The following is a 24,422-nucleotide window of genomic DNA, read 5'->3' on the forward strand; positions in this document are numbered from 1 at the left end:
GAATCTATGTAGTATTATTGTATTAGATTAATGTTTTCAATTAAATTTTAATATTGTTACCATGATAAATCACTCACCCCAGTAATAAACGATCATTCTGTGATCATCATCATTGAAAGGTATACACTTATCATGTTTAATGAATAACATACGTTCTTCGTCTTCTAACCCATTCGCCCACAATGATGTAAAGGGCACTGCATCATATGTATGCAGTGTTACTTTGATCGCCTCTATATGGAGGCAAAGTGAATCACTTAATGGGATATAATAGTAACAGTTGACATAGTATACTAACGTGACATTGGATTTGCTTATGGTTAAATAAAAAATACTGCATACATATGATATGTATTTTATTTAATGTTAAGTATGAGGTAAACAAATTATCCACCTTGTGCCATATCTCTTTATTTCATTTTACACATATTTACAATTTTAACTTTACAATTATTTGTGCTTACTGGTTTTTTTAGCTATTTTTAAAGTTATTTCTAATTATTTGTAGGTTGTTTTTCTATCACGAGTCCTGGATTCATGGATGACATGGCCGATGACACGATCTGAAAATTTGATTTTTTTAATTTTCACATTTCGCTTCTTGAAATAATACGATTATCACGTATTTGCTTTATGTTCAAAGGAGAAATCGTTTTTGATGGCCACAGTTATAAATGTAACTAGTTAAGGATAAAACTCGATATTTAAGCTTAGTAAAATATAATTAATTGCATGAAAATATGTTCGTGTCCATAACATAAATGATTTACTCAAATGAAGTATTCAAGAACACCACAAGACTGCAAAACCAGCTTGTAAATGTTGAAACAATATAATATTATTGTATTATCCCTTTTGAGTGAAATTTTCACTGAAATACATACATATATCCGTATCTCTTTCTTCTACGGGAATAATATTGACAAGTAGAACAATCGCATATCCAAAACGCCAAATATTCGAGAAACAATTGGTCATATTTTCGCTAAGTATTTAGAGAGTATAGAACCACATAACTGAATATAATAAAACTATGTTTACTTCAGAATAGCAGACAGTGAAATATTCTAATAAATCCTGTCACTCGCGTTTTGGAACTACGATTGTGTCTGTCGAACCTACGAATATATTATTCCTATATACATAACACAATAAACATATTTTTTTCTGGATAAGAATAATTTTACAGCAAAAAAATTTGTGTACTAAATTAATATTTTTATTAAACCATATTGTACACGCTTTTTTATGGTGGATAAAAATTAAATATTGTTATTTGTGCCAAATAAATATTAAGGAGACTTCAGGCGTAATAAAAAGCCATTTTCCTGTTAGGAAAACATATAAACTGAATAATTGTATAGCTTTCCTGAAAGAAGTAGGAAAATTTAGTATAAATAGATTTGTAGGGAGTTATTTGGTGCTCAAAACAAAAGGACCTTAGAAAAAAGATTTACTTTCACGAAAAAAAATCTCTCATTATTGAGTTTATATATAATATAGTATTTACCAATATTTATTCATATTCAACTGTTAAAAATCTGGGAAATTATTATCGTACGCAAAAAGCTGTAGATATGTTGAGTTGTTTATTAAGAAAAATATAAATGATTTAATCGTTTAACGAACCTACATAAGAAAATAATCGTAGCTCCCGAAAGGAAAAACTTATATTTCTTTAGCGAGCTTATTTAATATTCTATCACTGTTTACGACTGTTAATAATTATTTTTGTTAACGATAATATAAATTTTCTAAAATACTGATTGTTCAAAATGCCTAATCGATGGAATATCTTAAAAATTTTGATATATAAATTTATTTTCTAAATTCAATCACCAAAAACGACGCTCATTATTTTAAAAATATGTCAATTCTCTTCACAATTGATGAAAACCATTCAAAAAATTTACTTTTCTAAGGTTTTATGGTAGTGTGTTCATGAAATAATGTTTTATTCTTATTTTTATTCAATGGTGTTAAGTTTAGTAACGAATTGAACCATAATTATAATGGTATGCGTTATAAATGTAAATATATTTTTTAAGATTCCTTGTAAAAACAATATATTAAGGGAAATTGTTAACGTACTAAAAAAATCAATAAAATGCATCTTTATGATATATTATACATACATACAAACAGTATTTTTTCTTTCCCCTTCTTGGAAAAGTCATTCCGAAACCTTCCCAATACGATATTTGTCGACATCGATAAAGTTCCTGATTTAACCTCAATATATACGATTACAGAACGTATGGTCAATTCAATAAAAAAATAAACGATATCAATCAAACAAACGGGATATCAAAAGCACCATACTACAAATGAACAAAAAAAATATGTAGTAGGAATAAACAAATATTCGAAATGCCGACACTTAACTATTTATGTAATCATTTTTCTAAAAACTATCAAATGTGATTGACAAAAATAAAATGCAACATCAAAAGATTGAATTTTAATTAATTATTTTAAGGGGTAGGAATAACTAATAGTTTAAAATAGGACTGGAAAAGTGATGACATCTCAGTAGCGTTTCTTGTACATATTTATGATGAAACTCCGTGAACATTAGTGACGAAACGTCATACGTGAAATTGTATTTTCCGTAGGGAGGTGCTAATATTAGGTACATTAATGCCTTAACAAGTTGGATGTATTGAACAGAGGGAGGCAGGATCAAATAATAATTATGTGCATAAGCTATTTGGGCTTTTTGCGATCAGATATTTGTTATGAACAAATATATAATATTATAATAAATTTAAGAATAAGTTATTTGTTAATAAGGTCAATAACTGCTGACTTTTAACTAGTTCTTACCTTAAATACAATAAGCTACCAGTTTAACAATTAAATCATTGCTTTTAATTAATTTTAATTAAATTATGAAACAATATAAATACTGTTTTTTTATTTAAAATAAATACCATATCGACCGCATCCTATGCAAAAGGGTAATTAGGTACTTATTCAATGTTTATCTTTAAATATCGTCACATTGGTACTCGTCCCGAATCTTATATTGGTAGCATTTTTACATACCGTCGCTAGGCAACGGACTATTGTTTTGACAGATATATTGTCACGATATGGAATATTTCTACCTTCTAATATACTTCTTATTTGAGCAAATTTATCGTTTGGGTGTTTTATAAAAATAGAATTGGATTTTTAATTCGCCCATCATGTCTCAAAAGCATTATCCGCTGACCGGAAAGGAATAAGTAGGTACACCCGCAATCTAGCGCTTTATCATACAAATTATGAGTAAATCATTCATGTATATCATATTTTAAAATCAAATAACATTTAAAGATTCAATATTTTATTGATTACGAATATTACAATTGTGATTTTGTCTAGATGAAGTTAAAAAGTGTATTTAAACCTAACCTATGAATTAATCCACAATGTTTTCACTTGTTGTGAAGGATATTTTCATGTTAGTATATTACTATTTATCTTTCGTATCACAAAACAGGCAAGATACATACATTACATGACGATTTGTTTCAATAACGTTGGATTCTTTTTTATAGTTTTATGTACTACATATTTATGAGTAAGATTCAATCATTTTCTTAATTTAATGTTGGATTCTGATTGTCCTGGGTGTTAAGATATCGTTAATATCTATCATCAGATAATTAAAATTTGCAGGTTGTATCTATTTGCGTATTGACCTCTTAATCCCGCATTCATTGTTTTCCCGCATTCATAGTTTATTTAAATAGGTCCCTTTAAAAACGATAGATAGAGGTTTCACTGTATTATTATTATTATTTATGTAAAGAAGAGAAATTTACTTACGTCATTTTAATCGTTAAAATTTAAATTTAATTTCTCACAAAAACGGGCTTTATGGTATATATTATCCAATAAATAAATAATACTTTTTACATACGTGTTGTAAATATTAGTTGTGATGAGGTTAGTTTGTTGACAGTAATAATATTCAAGACGAAGAAAGCCTTTCATTGAATAAAATATGGAGACGTGCAAAATCTAAATAATCGGAATAGGTAACCAAAGAAAAACAAAAACTTGCAAACCATAATTTCAAATTCAACTTTAATTCATATCAGTATATAAAATATAGATACATAGTATGAATAATAAATCCCCATACATATTTATTCTTATTAGTCAGGCATTATGGTTGAACTATATAAAAACAAAATAATATAACAAATGGATAGCACCATAAATTTAATATCATAAAATAATATACGAGACTAAAATATACACAAAAATTTAGTGAAGTTAAAAGTAAAGAATATTTTATGTACAAAAGGCTTCTCAATATGGAACACAAGAAGTATTGTAAAGACAGATAAAAGATTATTGTCAATATTAGTCAGGTGGTCTAGCGGTTAGAGTCAAATTCACTGAGTCAGAGTTTCTAGTTTGAGCCCACTATACCACAATTTGAATCCTATTTTACATAAATGCCAATAAAAATTATGTGAAATTTCAATATTTTTGTATATCTATATATATTAAGAAAAGCTAATAAACCTAATAAACACTGTATTTGGAGAAGACCAGCCTGAATATTTAATGTTTATAAAACAACTTTTGGTTCCTACAAAATTCCTTCCGATACTCGCAAAAATAAAAGTTTTTTGCAGCCAGAAAAAATAAATATCAACTTTTTTCCTTATGAGTATTTTATGATTGAAAAATCAACTGATTTATGAGAAATCGTATAGGGTCTGTTAGCATTTGACAGGTAAGTAACTCTATAACAATGAACACAGTACAGTAGAATAAAAATCTTCTGAAATGACATTTTTGGTATGATTTTTGGTTTGGAAGAAGCTGGAGAATATCATCTATACATCGACTGGAAGGACTTTATAGGGATTAAGAATCCCTTTGGGGTCCATTAAATTTTTTATTTCTTTCATGAGCTTGATAGAAGATTGGTCTTTGGACAAGCCAATGTATTTAGTTTTCAGAAAACCAATTCCATGCTCAGCACTCACTGACCCACGCAGATTATGAACAAAATTATAAACAAACGGTCCTATCCTCTTGACTAGGTCAGGGCAAAACTCTTTCAAAGCAATATTTAGATGAAGGTTGCCGTCACCTAAAAATAAAGGAAAATGCATTTCATTATTGAGGATAACCCGAAGTTCTAGAGTGTGTATAACAAAACATTTTTGTGACAAACATATTAAAGGTTGTTATACATAGATCACCTTGACACTGTTTCTATAATGCCTCAACTATAGAGGTCACATCATGTCACAACGTCAAGCTATGGTCAAACATCGTGTACATGGACAACCGAGTTTACTATACGTGAATAGACTGTGGTCAGTAACTCTTTTGCTGGGTAGTTCTGATTATGCTCCCAACACGCTTGTGGGCACTAGCAGTAAATTTCATGTCGCTCATTTGGTGCAACAATGAAGTAATTACACTTTTTTTTTTATAACATTTAAATATGTCAAAATGCGGAAAGACTATTTACATCGGGAGAAACATCAACAGAATTGATTTTGTGGTGAAATGGTGCGAGTGTCATTGTAGAATTGAGTAAAATGGCGCCATTTCTGTTGCTACATCGTCTAAATGGCATCTCCTGTAATATTTCTAAAAGTGTAATTACGCCATTGTTGCACCAAATGAGCGATGTGTTCATCATTCATAAGTGTTCAGAGAGAGGAAATTGTTTATTTAAGTTTTTAGGATATCATTCATTGACTTAATACCACATACTGATAAGAAATGATAAAAAGGGTAAAATTGATAAACCATGTGATTAGATAGTGTAATAAACATAAATAGAAGAGAGCCCACTTATCAAAGATAAACATTATGAGGTTATAAAGATATAACAAGAGGGTCATTCTAATCTCATGTAGCCAAATCTATTTGATGCAAACCATAAATAATTATCCGATTATATTTATATCATTATAAATGATATCATTATTAATGATCCTACACTACTGATTACAGTAATAACTTATGACTGATTACAGACAGTTGTTACATATTGAAATAGCAATATCAAACTGTGTTGAAAAACATAAGTACACAGATTAAAATTTGTAAAGCTGGCAATGAAGCTAGATTGTGTTATCACACTGACTGTATCGTAGTAAGTGCATTTGTCTAAAATAAAACATAATTGAAAAAGTCTAATGGATGAATATTGTTCAGATGGTTGCCTGCACCAATTCATACACTTTTTCAAAACATTAAAACCTCGATATAACGGACTAACTGAGAGGTGGGGGTGTCCATTAAAGCGAAAAGTCCATTATATAAAAATAGGTTTAAAATAAATCATTTTTTTATTAAAATATGAACAATGTATTTAGATATAAAAAAACAATACAAAACACAAACTATATTCCATTAATTTTCTATGGACACTTCTCGCGAAGTGATGTTGCCTGTTTGATATGGACACGCTCTCCTTAGTAATCATGCTTTGGGTCAAGTTTGGTTCGCACTTTTGATATTTTTATGAAATTTTTTATAATCAACTCTCTAAAATTACAAAAATGCGTATTATATATTTGAACTTCATTTTCTGACGTAATCGATAAATTATTAGATCGTCGAGATGTGATATTACCACTGATAACTTCACTTTTGGCAGTATTGTTGCTCCGGCTAGGTGCAGTCAATGAGTAGGAGAGCATTGTGTCTCAATTTCTAGTGCTAGACGTATGACGTGATTATCATGGCCGGTAATTTTTTTTAAATTTAAGCATGTATAATATTAACAGGACGTTGTTATTTTTTTTTACAATTTGACTGGATTGTTTGTCCGTTATATGCAAAGTTCATTAAATAGAGGTTCATTATATCGAGGTTTTACTGTAGTGCTTCACCTTTAAAATAAAGAATGATAATAAATTATTTTACCAATATGTCCATATCCAATCACTTGAAGGACTTCTTTTCCAAAATGTTTTTTCACTTCTGGTACAATATCATAATATTTTTGAAGAGGCAAGCTTATGTCATATTTTAAAACATAATAATTCAATAAAGAACTGGCCATCCCTTCTCTCAAGGCCCAAATATTCTGAAAAAAAACACAAAAAATAAATTATAGTTGAATTTTGTTAGATTTAAGTTTTGTACCAACATTACATGGTTGAACTGCATTTTATATAATAAAATTTTACAATTTATAGTTTTTTCCATATTTATTCGTTTCGTCATCACCGACATCATCAGGCTGGTTTCGTTAATGATGAAATGATCACTGGTCTGAATTTTGTTAAAAAGAGCACAAAGGGAACATAAAGAATTATCATTCTAAAATGCTGAAATGCAAAAAAATAACACTAAGTACTACAAAAAAATGAAGTCATTCTAAATAGTGTGAGTCCTTTAAATTAAATTAAAAATTAATTTAAGTAATCTTATATTAACTTCAAGATGGAAAAATTTTATTAAAAAAAGAACCATAATACATCTCTCTAGTTTCACTAGGATACAAGCTGTCCATTTTTCATTCAAGCAGATGTCTTCCACCAAAGGGTTAAAAAGATTGATTCATTATTTCCTTTTAAACATTGAATGTACATGAACAACATTAGAAAAACCAAACAAACAAATTGTTATCTGTCATTAAAATAACCAGCAAGCTGACAATGGCTACACTAAATTTACAATATTATGTATACATAGTTATTACCCACTTGATCATACCTTAATCCTGCTTGGCTCTGAACAAAGTGTTCCATCTTCTACTAATCCCGATTTCATAGTCTCTTCAAAGAAATTGGAAAGCTTCTCCGAATCGTGACTTTCATTTGAACCACTTGTTTCAATAATTACATAAAACGGATAGTCTCCAATCGGATTTCTAAAAATAGCAATTCAGAATTTATATAATTATTTAAATAAATAGCCATCGATCAATAAAGATCATAATCACTTTAATAATTCATTGACACTTTTTGTTTGGTCCCCTCGGCCTGAGCCATCCGTGTTAGTAATACATATAGAAACTGCAAGTTTACTAAGCAAAATTGAGGGTATTATTGATGTATAACTACATAATGATGTCAGATATAACATGGTACAGTGTTTCCAATATATCCATATCCACCATATTAAATATAGAAAGTGTAATCCTTAAAATTCCCTTATTTTTTTGCAAATTTCAATACGAATAACACCAATTGTCTGGCAAATAAGACAACAAACAATGAGAAATTTAATATTTATAAAAATCGTGTTAATTATTATTTCCCTTATTGTTAGTTCTATCACATGTTGTTTTCTTATGAGGATATGTGGTTTGCTACAGAAAATTTGTTTAATCCATTTGCAACGGAACTCATGTTTTGAGGCAATAATAGAGCACGGTGCTCAAAGGCATCAATGAGCTGCTGGAAAGCGGTAAGTTTTAAACCTACATTTTAAATTATTGAGATGAAAAACTTACTGCAATTTATACATGTCCATAGATGATTGCAAAGCTCCGGCATCTGCCATTTCAAAAGCAGAGAGGATTTCTCCTACTGAAGATTTAGCCTTCCTGTAAATTTTTAATACACTTTCAAAGTCTTTTACACCTAAAAAGTTAAGTAATATATTAATGAACATAATATAATAAAATATTATAAATATGATATTGTGTGGGTTTTTAATAAATAAATTATATTTTGTATTTAAAAAGCATTATTATTTTTGTGGAATAATAATATAACAGTCTCCTTATCACACATTGTCAACATTGTGCAATACCACTTAATACTTTGCAACATCCAATTTTAAAATATAATTTTGCCTCATGAGTAGGCTTACCACACGTCCCGGTTTGACCGGGATTGTCCCGGTTTCAGACACGGATCCCGGTGTCCCAGCCGGTTAGATTTTGTCCCGGTTTGCGCGAGCACTGTCTATTTATCTATTCAGATGGTGCATTTCTTACATGGAATTATGGGAAAACAGTTTCGGTAGCGCCAAAATTTTTACATGGATGGGGCTACATCATGTACTAAAATGGGAAGAAATAGAGAGATCTGCAGGAGCTTTAAATAAAATACACCAATCAAATGATCGACAGCAATTAAATACTGCTAGTCTTTTTGATGAGGTGTCACTCGCAAAAACTTTTTTTGGATCAAAAATTGAAGAATGGAGTTTAATGACGTCTCAAACTGAATACGTGGATAAATTGGTCTAATTATTCAAACATTTTGACGAGCATAAATTTACATTTACATTTACACCTAATCTGAGTAAATTATACAATATATTTTGTGCCTACCCAGGACTTCAGCACCTTTGGAGCGTGCTTTCTTAATAATGAATCACATTCGGTCAGATGACCGCGGCCGCATGCTGGAGTCTACTGTACAAGGGTTACTATACTGTAAATTAAATTTTGGCATTACATGCAGTGACTTTTACGAAGAAAAAAAATTACAGAATATCAAAAAGAATTCACTCCAGCAAAAAGTATATTTGGCACAATAACTAATTTATTAACATTAAATAAACAACTTTTGGCATTAGATTTACAGTGGAACCTCTCGTAACGAGCAAAAAAATTCTGAAAAAGTTGCTCCCTTACCGAACGATATTACGCATAACGAGTTACAGAGAAAGGACAAGTCCCTTTTTCACTAAATTCACTTGTGAGCCGGATCTTCCGCGCCAGGATTTAAGATGGATTACAACAACGTTGAAGAGCTTGGAAAAAAACATAGTCAAGCTGATCACCAAAGAGTTTATGGAGTTGCATCGTGATTCACAGCAAGAAATTATGGAGGAGAGCTTGTTAATGGAGGAAATAGTACAATAAGAGAAATGCTGAAAGCATGAGAAACTGTTGCATCGTACATTCAGAAGCAACTCCCTAATAAGGGGGTGGCTATTCGCGTTACGAATTTATTCAATGATTACGCTGTGATACATTTACACCAAATTTTGAAGCGTCGGCAAAAACAAACAAACAGTTTTCTAGTTTTAAAGAATTTATTATTTGTCACAAATTAATTTTATTATTTAATTTATTTATTTTTTATTTAAATTGTATTCGAAGTTGTTACACTTGTTGACAATTTTAAAGTAATTTTATATAAATAAACGTTAACTAAAAATTCATAAAAATTAAGTATTCTTTCGGCATGGAATCTATTATCGTATTTTACATTGATTTCTATGGGGAAAATCTTTCGCTTAACGAGTAAGATGCTGGAACGAATTATGATCGTTATAAGAGGTTTCACTGTATTCGTTTTTTTCACTACCTGTCCCGGTTTAGAGCTTCATAATTATGGTAAGCCTACTCATGAGGTCATCTATATACTTAAGTATAATGAAACTTATTATAATGTTACAATGTTTCAAAAGATAAAGAAAGATGATAATGGAATTATAATAGGAATATTTTCAAAAGAGAGCTTGAAATTAAATTCAATCAGATTTTTATAAGAAGAAGATTTCTATTTCAAGAAATATACCTCTTTTAATATTTAATATTAATTATTATTATTTAATATTTCTATATAATTGTGAAAAGAGGCGAGGATTGTTTGCAAAAACATATTGATGTGGCGTTCTACTTTTCTCTTTGCCTACCGCTGCAGGGAGGGTGCGTGATGGTTACTAAGTTTATTTTAAGATTTCTATTGAATAACTTAACTTACATACTTTGAACTTTTCAAGATTATCAAAATGAAGAATACTTTTTACGTATAAAATTAATTTCCATGTTGCTATATCATAATTGTGATCTTCGGATGTTATGTTTAAGTTGTATCATGCAAAGTTGAAAATAACAATCACTCGAATAATCCTTTTGATAAAAAAGTTATCAGTCACATATACTTTTAATCAAATAAAGGCTGATAAAAGTGATGATGCCTCTGTTGAATGAATTTTCATTGATTGATTATAATGAAAGATAATTTTTTTTAAAAAAGATTATGGCTCTTTTTAATGCTCTTTAATTACACACAACGACTAATTTATTCAAATTTAGATTGCATCCAAACAAAACTTAATTTATTTGATTATTATTGTTATTACTATGGGATTTTATAGTATTACCAACACACAAACGACAGAGTATCAATATGCAGTGACATTTGTTAAGGTGCCGATATTAAGGTGTGCACTATATGTGTTTAATATGAAGCTTACCTAAAAATCCCACATTGAATGAGGATGGAAGAACAGGGCAATGAATAGATACTTTAGTCACAATGCCGAGAGTACCCTCTGATCCAATAAAAAGATGTTTTAGGTGATATCCAGTATTGTCTTTCTTCATTGTTCCGAGCAAATTTAGAACTTCTCCACTTGCCGTTACCTGCATTATCACTCAATTTTATAAGGTGCCAAATTATTATTAACACAGCATAAAAACTATTGTTCATCCGTACAGTGAAACTTCATTTAAAGGATTTTTAGAGATTATTTATTCCTTTCAGGTGCAGACAGAACTCATCTGGATTATAACTCTAAGGACGCTTGTCCACTACCCGGAATTTTACCGTCCGGCAGTCCGGTTTTGAAAAATAAAAGTAACTACGACAGTTTGGCGTGATCCAATTTACGCGCAACGTGTTCACGCACCGATCAAGAGCTCTGATCCGAAGAAAGATGGACAAAAGCATAACCTAATCCAAGGCAATCATCGTTTTAAAATGCCAACTGACGTGCCGGACGGTAAAATTCTGTGTATTTCCGTGTAGTGGATAAACGCCCTAAGAGTCACAGAAACCAAACTCATGTTATTTGATGTTTCGACATTCACTTTGCAGTAAGACATGATTGAATTAAAAATAAAACACTTGTTTTTACCACTTGAGTATTATATTCCATCTAAGGGTTCGAATATAAACTGTTTCTATTTAAATCTCTCGGATTTCGAAATTCGGAAGCATCTGAAGCTTCCAAAACTAGTCAATACAATATCGACGTGCCCTACCTAAAGTCCCTAACTACGATTTTGTCAATTTTGAGATATTTGGTGTACGTTATCAACTGACCGTTATATACAAATATAAATAAACAACAAAAAAATTATAAAATAAATTACGCCTAGTTTTCAGGCGTATAAGATGCTATCTCCACCGAATTTTCGAAATGAACTGAACTCCTAAAACGCTAACTCATTAATTTTTACAAAGCATAAAGTTTTAAAACGATTTAACACATTATTTTATCGTGTTTTTAATGTTTGATACTAGTTTAGAATTTCAAATAAAACCGTTAATTAATAAAAAGAAATACGTTGAAAAAATCTTCTAAGCTCTCTCTCTTGTAAAGTAACAGATTTGCAGATAGTGTACTTTACGTACGGGCCGTCGATATAATACTCAAGTGGTAATGAAACCAAACTCTGGGACTAAAACGATGGTCAAATATGGCTATTGCACTAAGGTGAACATTAAATGATTGCATTCAATACATTTAAGTTTCAATATTTAAAATATGAAAGCATGTATTATAAACATGAGGGATTTTTTTTTAATATTAATTTTACAGAAAGAATAAACAAGTAAAGTTTAAAAAAAAAAACTCACAGCTTCAACTCCAAGAATAGATCCATGAAGATTACCAAACCTCAGGAGCCGTAGCCCTCCAGCATTGGTACTGACATTACCCCCAATGTGACATGAACCCTTGGCTCCTAAGTCTAGGGGCATGATCAGATTAAACTCTCGAGCATGTAAATCCAACGACTCCAGCACGCAGCCACTTTCACAAACCATAACTCCTGCAATTTAGTTTTGAGAGTTTATATACAAGATACTTGAATACAGTAATACTTTAAAATATTTAGAATTTAGTGACACATAATTTTTATAAAACATGGATATACCAAATTTATTAAAGCTGGAAATACCAAGGGTAAAAATTATCTTTAATACTCATCTCAAATACAAATCATCCAGTTTTGTTATAAATTCATGTTATGTGTCAATCACATATAAGTTTTGAAGAGAGATAGACAAAAAATACTTTCTGAAAGTAAAATAAGGACTTATATCATTCGGTGGGTGAACCTATTACAATTGAGAGCACTGGAATCGAGCCGTTGGATATTTCTTAAAACGCGATGATCTGCCGAGAGGTGCCACTTAATGTTTCTCTGCAAACTTAAGGTCCAGTGGCCTTGCTCCAATCAGCAGAGCAGAGTCAGGATATCTTTGTCTCACAAAATACCTTTGTTTATGCTCATTGTTGATTTAAAATAGTTGCTACTAATAAGATAAAATAAAATAGTTGCTAGTAATAAATTTTAGATTTTATTTATTTTTCTACATTTGAATCATTTTGAATAATCTTTCAACATAAGTAATTAATGCATTTTTTTGTACCTGAGAGCTCATCTAGACTTATAATTTTATTCATAAGTGCCATACTAATAACAATTTCATCGAAAACTGGAACAGACCCTCCTACAAGACCGGTATTTCCTCCTTGCGGACAGACTGCTAAATTATTATCATTGCAAAAAGATAAAATTTTAGACACTTCCTCAGTAGACTTTGGCTTCAAAACTACCTGAGATTCACCTGAAATAAAACAACATTTATTCGATCTTTGCATTCTAAATTCTATAAGACAATTGTTTTTAGTTCTTAGGTATCTGAAGTTGTCTCATTGTCAATCAATAACCTTATTTACTTTTTTATCAGTCATGTGGAATATAAAATGAATGTATTTAAAAGATTTACCTTGACAGTTTTTAATCCAGTCTATGTTATATGACAGGACATCGGAAGGGTCAGTAATGACTCTCTCATTACCCAAGATTCTTCTAAATTCCGATAAATGATTTTCTTGTAACTTGTTAAAATTCTTACGATGGACATTGTATTTATTCTAAAAAAAATTAAAATGTCAAATAATTATTGACCATGGAAAGTATATTTCGTTACATTATTATAAATTAATATGTAACCTGAGGTAAATTGCATACAGCAGTTAACGCTTGAACTACGTAGTACAGATAAATTTACTTCTGAACCTTTAGTTGTAATGACTTTGGCATTTTGGAACTGGTTGGCAATTAGCATCGTCAGAAAGTTAATGATACCAACATTAAGGAATGTTTATTTTTTTAACTGAATAGAAGTAAAATTAAATTTATCTATACAATTTCATAAATGTTTTATCCTTTCACTGTTATTCCAGCCAGTGTACTAAAAATCACATATTAAGTTACAATTTTTATTGAATAAATTAAGAGTTATTTTAAAAATTGCAAGAGTAAATCAAATTTAAATGGCATATTGTTTTTATTTATTATTTCATTGAACTATTTCACTGCCTCCGTAGTGTAATGGTCGGCACGCTCGGCTACCTTTCTGGAGGTCCCGGGTTCGATTCCCAGGGGGGGTCAAATAAATACAAGTGATTTTTTCACTGTAATATTTATTCAATATTACCCTGGACTAGTACCTGAAGCGGAGGGCTGATCACCTTTCCTTCATGTATAAACGATCAAGATAACACTGCGTTTATATGAAGCAGTGCCCTATGCACCATTGGGGTGCGAATAAGGGTTTTATTTTTTTATTATTTCATTGAAAAATATAATTTATTTTTCTACGTAGTATCCTGATTCAGAAATACATTCACATCGAGAAGATAAGTTTTTTAATCAAAACATTGTAGAATAAAAATGATAAGGGTGTGGAAAGATTCATGCTCAATTAGCTAATGATTACTTCATTAGCTAATTGGGTATGAATCTTTCCACACCCTACGGTGATAAGATAAAGAAATAATAAAAATAAAAATATTCTCCTTACTGGGAAAAAATGTATTTCTAAAGCAGAACATATAGAAAATTAATTACTTTGCCTTTTATTTTTCAATAAATAAAAATATAGTCATAAATATATTTACTATATGAACATTTTTCTTGAAAATGAAGTGAATAAGGCCAACTTTTCATGTTTTGAGATATTTAAGAGTTTTAATGAATTGAAAAATATTGGCAAAGGTCATCCAATTTTAGTGATTTTTTTTTTTACTATAAGTATTGTTGATCTTGAAAATATAATAATAACTATCAAACGAAAAAGGGTTTTTCTTAGCACTAAATGGACTTAGTCCACTTTCAATAATAATATATTGCAAGAAATAAAAACAAAAGTAAAATAAAACCAGATTTTTATGCACATTGACTTTACTGGATTGGATTTTTTAATTTAAAAATAAGGGTATAACAAACCAGTGAAAATATACTTTATGTATTAATTTTAAATCAAACACAGATTTTTTGAGTCTACTTAGTTGTATTTTACTAACAAAAACACATAAAAAATTATATTTTGACAATTGTTTCGCCTTGTTAGGGCATTATAAACCAATTCATTCAAAGACACAACAAAGACATTCATTTGATAATGCCCTAACAAGGCGAAACAATTGTCACAATATAATTTTTTATGTATTTTTGTTAATAAAATACAACTTAGTAGACTCAAAAAATCTGTGTTTGATTTAAAATTAATACATAAATTAAAATGGAGTTCTACAAATTAAACGCCTAATCAATAAATAATAATATAATTGCTGTCAAGATAACCAAAAATTAAAATAATATTACAAAATGTGAGGCAGTAAACTTCATCATATCGCAATATTTCTCTCTTTGGTATTGACGTTATATAGAGTGGTAACATAGTAATCTTGCTGAGAGTTTGGGTCTTCATTGTTTTCTAAATAAAAATAATTCATAAAATTCATAAAATCATCTAGCACATTTTTCGTAATTTTATAATTTCTCATGTATCGTAAGCTAAAATATTTTCCTGGGTAAAACATCCTGAATATGTTTCAGGCAAGAAGATTCTACTACTTTAACCTTTTCCTTTCATACATTCGTATGAACTTTGTGTCATGAAAATTATGAAAATTTTCATTAAAACATACATATTCAGTTTATAGTATAAATGCAATATAAACAGATAAGTGGAAGGGATATATGGAAGGGATACCCTTTTGATTTTGTACATCAAAAGAAAGATCGAAATATTTTTCTGAGTTCTTTGATGCTAAAATTTGATCCGAGTTTAGAAAATTTCTAGGCAGTTCCGCATTACTTGAATGGATGGTATATTCTTCCATCAAACTGCTCTTATCTTCTTTTCTGCTCGCATTGTAGTTTATTCTCAAATACAAAGTTACCTAATTTCCGAGCAATAAACTAATTTGACAAATCAATTAGTTTTTTTTTACTTTAGATAGTTACAAAAAATATAAATTCCACTTTCAAAAAAATATATAATAAATTGGTAACATTTTCTGCTGAAATTCTCTTGATGTAAGAAATCGTGGTCCATTGAATGTCACATTATAAATATTTTTAAAAATACCAATACCTTACTGAAATTACTACCAACTCTTTTTTTCCGAAAATGGACTTATTCCAATTTCAAAAATGACAACACAAATATCATATTTTATTTGCCATAATAAGTTTTGACTTAGGAAATAAATGAAAAATAATGTATGCAAATTTATATGAACGAAAATAAAACTTCAATTAACTACCCTGATTATCATTTTACATATTATGAACCATGATAAATTTTTTTATAATTTTTATTATTTGCTTTTATTTTCATTTTATACATATTTAGGGTCCAATCGCCATCGGATAGTACAAATGCTATATATATTACCTTGGACAAATCGGAAATACTAGTTGAAGAGCCATAATTATAACGTGAGAAATAGTGCGGCAACTGTAAACTTTTGAATACTTTCGAAAAATTTAACGGCCTTATTAAAGTTAAATACATATTGGAAGAAACTACTATTATACAACGTAAATATTAAGTAGGAAATATGAATACCGTAAAAACGATTTATGTACAGTCAGAACTTCACGTCACAAAATAATAACAAATAGTGATCACCACATTATATACTAGAGATTACGATAACAAGCGACCACAGATACAAGAGACGACAGAAGAGAATATTAATTTATTAACGATTTAAATAACGCTGATTTAGCCTCGTCGTTATTTGAAGTATATTCCTGCGTTACATTATTTATTTACTATCCTCAACTCTCTCTCACTAGAGTAGTTCAAACCACGTGTGAATAGGACCGCAATAATCAAAAAATAATTTTTTTTTTATCTCTCTCGCATTACTCACTGTACAGTATATATATAAATATATATATATATATATATATATATATATATATAAATATATATATATATATATATATATATATATATATATATATATATATATATATATATATATATATATATATATATATATATATATATATATATATATATATATATATATATATATATAAAAATAACGACCAATTTAACATCTCTCTCTCTCACCACAAATATGAGGGTGGGCACAAGACCGCAAGAAATTAATATCTGTACATTATAAAATAACGATTATATATACACATATATATATATATATATATATATATATATATATATATATATATATATATATATATATATATATATATATATATATATATATATATATATATATATATATATATATATATATATATATATATATATATATATATCAAAATAACGACCAATTTAACATCTCTCTCTCTCACCACAAATATGAGGGTGGGCACAAGACCGCAAGAAATTAATATCTGTACATTATAAAATAACGATTTAAGTAATTTATTAAAACAGGTGTCCACTCCTTATTGCCATATCAAAAAAAAATTTCAGCATGACGTTTCTGGAACGTACTTCTTTTTTAGTACAATAGTAGCCAAAGATTGAACGCAAATGTTTTTTCAATCAGTGTATATATTGTAAATGGGTAAAAAATATGGTAGTGGATTTCACCATAAAGCTTTTTGTTGCCTCTTTCAAGCATTATTTTAGAACGGTTTCATGTAACTGTTTCATTTGAGGAACAGTATTAGTTAAAACAAGTATCAAAATATAACTTCTAAGCACATCACTATTAAATGTCGAATATGGACAGAAATGTCAGACAGACGACAGACTTAACCTTTCATAAACAGGTGTTTACCCATTCCATTTTTTTTCTTTGAATTTGTAACAGGATGTTTTCACTCTCTCACCTTATTTTTATGAAAAATCAATAATTTCACTTATCATTTCTTGTGCAGTCTGAAAAGGTTTACAGTGGACCCCGGGATCATTCAGGGGGTCAGTGGAAAATTAAATTTGATTTGGTGGTCCCTGAACAACGTCATGGGGTTAAATATAAATATGTAAAAATTATGAATTTTTATTTATGTAGAAGTTAAAAAAAGTAACAATGAAAAAATATACATTAGCTAATTTTAATACGAATTTCATTAAAGGCAATCCCATCTTTCTCGCCGTTCGTGTAATTTTTAATCTGGAGTAAGAAACTGAATGTGCAGAAATTGGTGAATAGGCATTAAAAATATATTTTCCAATTTCGGTACCAAATAGCATTTATTATCCGACGACTGATGGGCCAGAAATTTTCAACTGCTTAACTGCCCAGGATTTTTTTTCTAATGTCAAAATTTTGTTGTTAATACTATTTAATATGGCTCTCATTTGAGGATTTGCAACTTAAAATTTTGATATAAACCAGAAGTTACGTACTTAGTACAAGACAATTGTTTTGAAAAAAAATTATTGAAAATAACAAAGGTTTCTTAACAGAATTATTATTTAAATAATTATTATGGAATGGTGAATTACCAGACATCAACAAATAGTGCCGCCAATAATTTAGCAATGACACCAACATTAAAATAACACCATCGTTTGTGTGACGTCATTCATTGCCAACTTACAAAAATAATGTTTTTAAGAAGGCGAATTTTCCAAATGAAAATATTAATTATATCGGCTGTTATAAACACAAAACGAGTATAATAGAATCCTTTATAGGTTGAGTATGTTAAATTAGATATTCCTCCCGTCTAACAAAGATATATTATCAAATCATGTCGCCAATGATCCGCAGGCGTAAAAAATACCCATCCAAAATGTGTTAAGACAGAATGGATCGTTGTCAGACGGGAGGAATATCTAATTTAACATACTCAACCTATAAAGGATTGTATTAGACACGTTTTGTGTTTATAACAGTTGATAAAATTAATATTTTCATTCATCATTTTATTTTGGAAAATTCACTTTCGAAAAAACGTTATTTTCGTATGTTGGCAATGAATGACGTCACAGAAACGATGGAGTTATTTTATTATTGGTAACATTGCTAAATTACTGGCGGCTCTATTTGTTGATATCTATGGTCCACCCTCCCCCCTTCCCGTCCCCTCATATTTGTATAACACAATGGTAGTGTAGTGGTAAACGAACAATCCACACTTCTACTATTACAGCTCTATAAACCATAGACAATAAACCATATGACGTCATAAAACGTTCGATGACGGAATTTGATGATGTATGCGAACGCACGTCTTTCGTTTTACAAAAATATCTAAAGTTTAAACCTTCATATCTCCCTTATTTCTCTACATATTTCAATAAGAATGCTACCGATAGTCTTGTGATTTTTCATATTAATTTATTAGCTAATAATCACACATCGTGATATTCATCCATTATAAACAAAAATTGTAAATTTGTATTAGAATCATGTTTATTTTACCTTAATATTGATTTTAGCTCTCTGATTGGTTGACTCCTTTCACCCAAAGAAATGCACAATGCAGTAAAGTTTACAATGTCTTCTGACCTATTGTGGTACTGTATAGAATATTATCAGGCCTTCTATGGTAGGTATAAAATGTTTATGGATTCCAGTTTTATTTTCTGTGTTCTGAAACACGGGATCCATTATTTTATTATTTTTCCATTTTTTTAAACTTTATGGAACATGGTTTTTTTTAGTCATTTGTTTATTTTAAATATAGCATTTATCATTAAATATTGTTTTCTAAATACATTTAACAAACACGTATAAAAAATTGATCAAAATCTCATTGATTCTCTTACACCTTTATATCTTTTACTACTACAAATGAAAGGAATATAAAAGGATGGAAATAAAATAAAAGAAATAAATGTATTACACATCAAAGTTTATTCAAATTACTACCACTTGACTGAGAGTATAAAATGGTTTACAAAGTTAAATATAATCAGAGTCATATAATTGTTTCAAAGAATTATAAATGGGTTTTAAAATACAATGCCTAATTCATGATTCTCAATAATATTATGTCCCTACTAATAATGGTGGACAATGTTTGACAAATAAATATTCTAGATATATTTGAAACATGTTATAATAACACATTTGAGTCAATCCAAATTAAATGTAACCAACACCGTTTACAATGCTAACAAAAGATATTTGACTTTCCATATTATAAATAATAATAAAACCCTTATCCGCACCCCAATGGTGCATAGGGCACTGCGTCATATAAACGCAGTGTTATCTTGATCGTTTACACATGAAGGAAAGGTGATCAGCCCTCCGCTTCAGATACCAGTCCAGGGTAATCTTAAATAAATATGGCAGTGAAAAAATCACTTATATTTATTTTACCCCCCTTGGGAATCGAACCCGGGATCTCCAGAACGGTAGCCGAGCGTGCTGACCATTACACTACGGAGGCGGACAATATTACAGAATTCCATATTACAGAATCGATATTATGGAAATATCATTGCGGTGTTGGCCATGTTTGATTTGTAATAAATGGACTCATTTATTTCACAAATAAAGTTATCCCTCGATATTCGCAGAAGTGTCATTCAAAGAAAAGATCACAAATTGTGAAATCATAAAACTAGACTGCTTTTACCTAAATCATATCGAGACTGCTTTTAGCTAACGAGGCATCCTTCTAAAAATGTCAAATATGACTATGAAAATAAAATGTTAAGGGCATTTTTTTTAAATAGCTAATAAATAACTAATAAACTAATTGGATTGTCAATTTTATAAGTTTGCAAAAATTTACTATAATTATATAATATTGAATGCTAATATCCACAATAAACCAAAAAACTGGGATAATAAATCCGCGAATAATGAGGGACTAATGTACATAGCATATATGAACTTTAAAAATGTACAAAAATATTTAAATAAAAATTTTTAAAAACTGGTAAATTAATAACACTAGTCGGATTTTTTCCATCCCATTGAAAATATGTTGTGTTCTCTTTGAGTTGTGTGCTGAGTCGGTAAATACTGGTGAACAGTAATTTTTTTTTTAAAGAATTATAAAAATTCAATATGCCATTTTCATGCAATAAGAATCCACGTTGAAATGCGTTATCCCAACAAGATAGTCAAATGCAAACACCATCTTGCTACTGTTACTACTTCATGGTCTTTGCATCATCCGGCATAAAATATCGCTTTATACGCTTGTATAAAATTAAACCATTACTGATCACTTAAGCCATCCGACAACAGGTCGTGAACTCTGTAAATGTTGAGATTTTCATATTCCGTTTGTATAACATAGTGAACAGTCTCGTGTAACCTGAAAACACATTTTGTTCCCGACTAGTGTCATTGGAAAATTTAAAATAAATTCCTTCAACTTACATATAACCAATATGTGTATACAAAAATAATATATACATATCGACCCCTCCTATATGTACTAATTAAACACCTTTTTCTTGGAATTATAACTTAGTTCAAATGTACCGGACGAAAAAAGTTTTGATTCTTTGACTCTTCGCGAGTAAAATTAAATTTTATGGCTTACAATGGTACACACAGGGGGTATCGACAAATACCATTATATATATATATATATATATATATATATATATATATATATATATATATATATATATATATATATATATATATGAATAATAATAAAACTTTTTATTTATTTAATGAACCTAAAAGTGTCAAACAATAATAAATATTTATACAATAAGGGATACACTCTTAGTTTTAATACAAAGCACTACATTCCACAGGGTGTGGTCTTAAAATTAAAGAAAAATTTACACTAGGAAATAGTAACATGGGTGTATATATATATATATATATATATATATATATATATATATATATATATATATATATATATATATATATATATATATATATATATATATATATATATATATATATATATATATATATATACATATATGCTGGCAAAATATAAAAAGGAGCTTTGCACAATAGACGACCACGACCAGTAGCCACAACAACTGACTGCTGGATATCCAGCCCGCGACAGGTATGTATTCAATAATGTATGTTTCTGAATTGAAGTCAAGCGATTGCAGCGAAGTTTCTACTAAATTACGTCAAACCGAATGCAGCCAAAACTGATGTCTATCCTAAAAAGGGTGTAATTAAAATTTACCAGCTTTACAGTACCTATGTAGTTGAAAAAAATAATGCGTAAGATAAACATGTTACTTGAGAGTTCATTTACACCTTTCTGAAAGAAAAACGACAAAATGTGGCCCGGTTGTACATTTAGTCAGATCTCCAATACCCACTGGATGTGATCGTGGTTGCCGAGTGCACAAGGTGCCTTAGGGAAAAACATTTCTTCCATTATTTCAAATCAAATACATTTATTGTGATCTAATTAAACATGCCAGTAAAACATCATCCGCTTTAAAAGGCACGTTGATGAAAATAACTGTATTTCTTATAAAAAATATTTGGCAAATATTATAACTGCTTATTTGTTTTCTCTAATTCACATTTATAGTCCTGCCAAGAAAGGATCATTATTTTTACCGATATAAATATATATTGATTTGTCACATAAATAAATTTGGTTCCTCAATACTCAAAAGTTTATACTGTAAATTATATTAAAAAAATAAAACTGATTAAATGAGCAAACATGAAACATTCGACTAGAAAAGAATCTCAAACATATCGTAACTTAATGGGCATAAAATCTTATTCAACTACTTATATAAAAAAGCAGCATCACTTAAATTTATTATCATTCATGCATCATATTAAATTTTAAAAAGGGGAATATAACTAAAGTAATTAATTTTTTTTTTACAAAATGAGACAAAATACTGTAACTGGTATTGCTTCCGTGGAGTATTAAAACTGTTATCAGGTTAATTTCATAGATCTCCATTTCTAATAATTTATATTCCCATATAAGAAATAAAACCAGCTGAAGAAGTAATATCTATTCTGTTGCATTTAAGTGTAATTTTTTTAAAATTGTTTTACTATGCTAGCAGTTTAGTTTTAAAAATATATATTTCAATATAAAACATGTTATACCTAGGTTTTCCGAGATAAAACACTCCGTGAATCCTGTGATTTCAGTGGAATACCTTGTTCATTTTGTAGGGTAGGTAATAAAAGCGCTGTAGCATAATTTAGCATCTTATAGTGCGTTTACTCAGTGAGGAGATGCAGATTGAGCAAAAGGATCAGGGAAGGAAAAACAGAAAAAACAATACTTGGCCAATTTTAAATATTGAAATTTCTTTCAGCAGTTGCAACATATAAAACCATTCTAGATTTACTCATAATAAATATAGGTGAAAACCATTGAACACCAAAATAGTTCAGGAAACCCTGTGTTACATTATATCTATGGTGACAATTGCAAAATAGATAGGACTATAGCAATGGCAAGATTACATTTTTATAACAAATAAGCATAAATTATTCTTTGACTTTCTAAATATTATAGAGAAATTTTAATTGATTTTTATTTTGCAGGAAAATATTTATTGTTAAATTGGATAGAATGATGCATGTCATAATCCTGATGCCACAGATGTAATATGTACACATACATTAAAATCCCACATTTTCACAATTAGTTTTAGAGATATAGAAACATAATGGTTTAGTAAACATTGGTCTGTGTGGAGATGCTAGTATTTACTTGAATAAAGTACAATTTTAAATTCCTGATTCACATTTTTTTGCTAGCAATGTCCACTATATTTTTATTTAAAGTTGCAGTTTACAAATGGATCGTACAACATGTTTTGTTTTTTTCTATTAAGTGTCAAAGCACACAACATAACAATAAAAATAAATCTTCATTTGGATGACACTTATGTTTTAACCCATCGACCACTAAATGAGAAATATGTAGTTTCAGGTGGAACATGAAACTATACAACTACAAAACTGATTTGCATGAATCAGAAATGTTACAGACTTTGTAAAATCAGTGCCAGATTCTTAGGTTGGGTTAGCCCAGATATATTGCCAATAATAATTGGCATTGTTTTTACTGGATACTTGTTTACATGCTTTATTAATAAAAATAATCACAATTATCATAAATTTAATTAAAACAATATATTTATAAGGCTTAAATATAAACTGCTCAAGGGACTTTGGATCACATTTTTATAGTATTCTAGAATATTCTCACTTGGGGTGCAATACTGCAAATGTAACATTTTTGGCAATCTCTTTTCTAGAAATTAATAGAACATGTCAAAATACACAATAAAATAAAA

At 29.2% G+C, this 24,422-nt stretch overlaps 1 protein-coding gene across 1 annotated transcript; it reads right to left on the reverse strand.

Moving 5' to 3' along the window:
• Positions 1–3,314: 3,314 nt before the first annotated feature.
• On the reverse strand, positions 3,315–16,684 carry D2hgdh (D-2-hydroxyglutaric acid dehydrogenase). The gene is made up of 10 exons (XM_088256818.1): positions 16,650–16,684; positions 15,194–15,206; positions 13,689–13,836; positions 13,329–13,526; positions 12,531–12,724; positions 11,143–11,311; positions 8,435–8,564; positions 7,693–7,849; positions 6,898–7,060; positions 3,315–5,101 (listed from the first exon to the last, which is right to left on the reverse strand). The coding sequence occupies exons 1-10, from the start codon at positions 16,682–16,684 to the stop codon at positions 4,842–4,844; spliced, it is 1,467 nt and encodes a 488-aa protein (XP_088112944.1). The 3' UTR covers positions 3,315–4,841.
• Between the last annotated feature and the right edge of the window lie 7,738 nt (positions 16,685–24,422).

This window comes from Brachycentrus maculatus, unplaced genomic scaffold (genome assembly GCF_059751285.1).
Source record: "Brachycentrus maculatus isolate JH-2025_06_01 unplaced genomic scaffold, ASM5975128v1 h1tg000068l, whole genome shotgun sequence".
NCBI lineage: Eukaryota > Metazoa > Arthropoda > Insecta > Trichoptera > Brachycentridae > Brachycentrus > Brachycentrus maculatus.

Bases quoted from the DNA above. Each gene is read 5' to 3' on its own strand.
- D2hgdh (XM_088256818.1), bottom strand. From the start codon at position 16,684: ATGGCTCTTCAACTAGTATTTCCGATTTGTCCAAG. The intron at 12,725-13,328 runs GTACAAAAAAAT...ACTAAATTGCAG, and splicing joins AAGTCTAGATGAGCTCTCAG to GAGTTATGGTTTGTGAAAGT. The intron at 7,850-8,434 runs GTAAGTTTTTCA...TGCTATTTTTAG, and splicing joins ATGGACATGTATAAATTGCA to AAATCCGATTGGAGACTATC.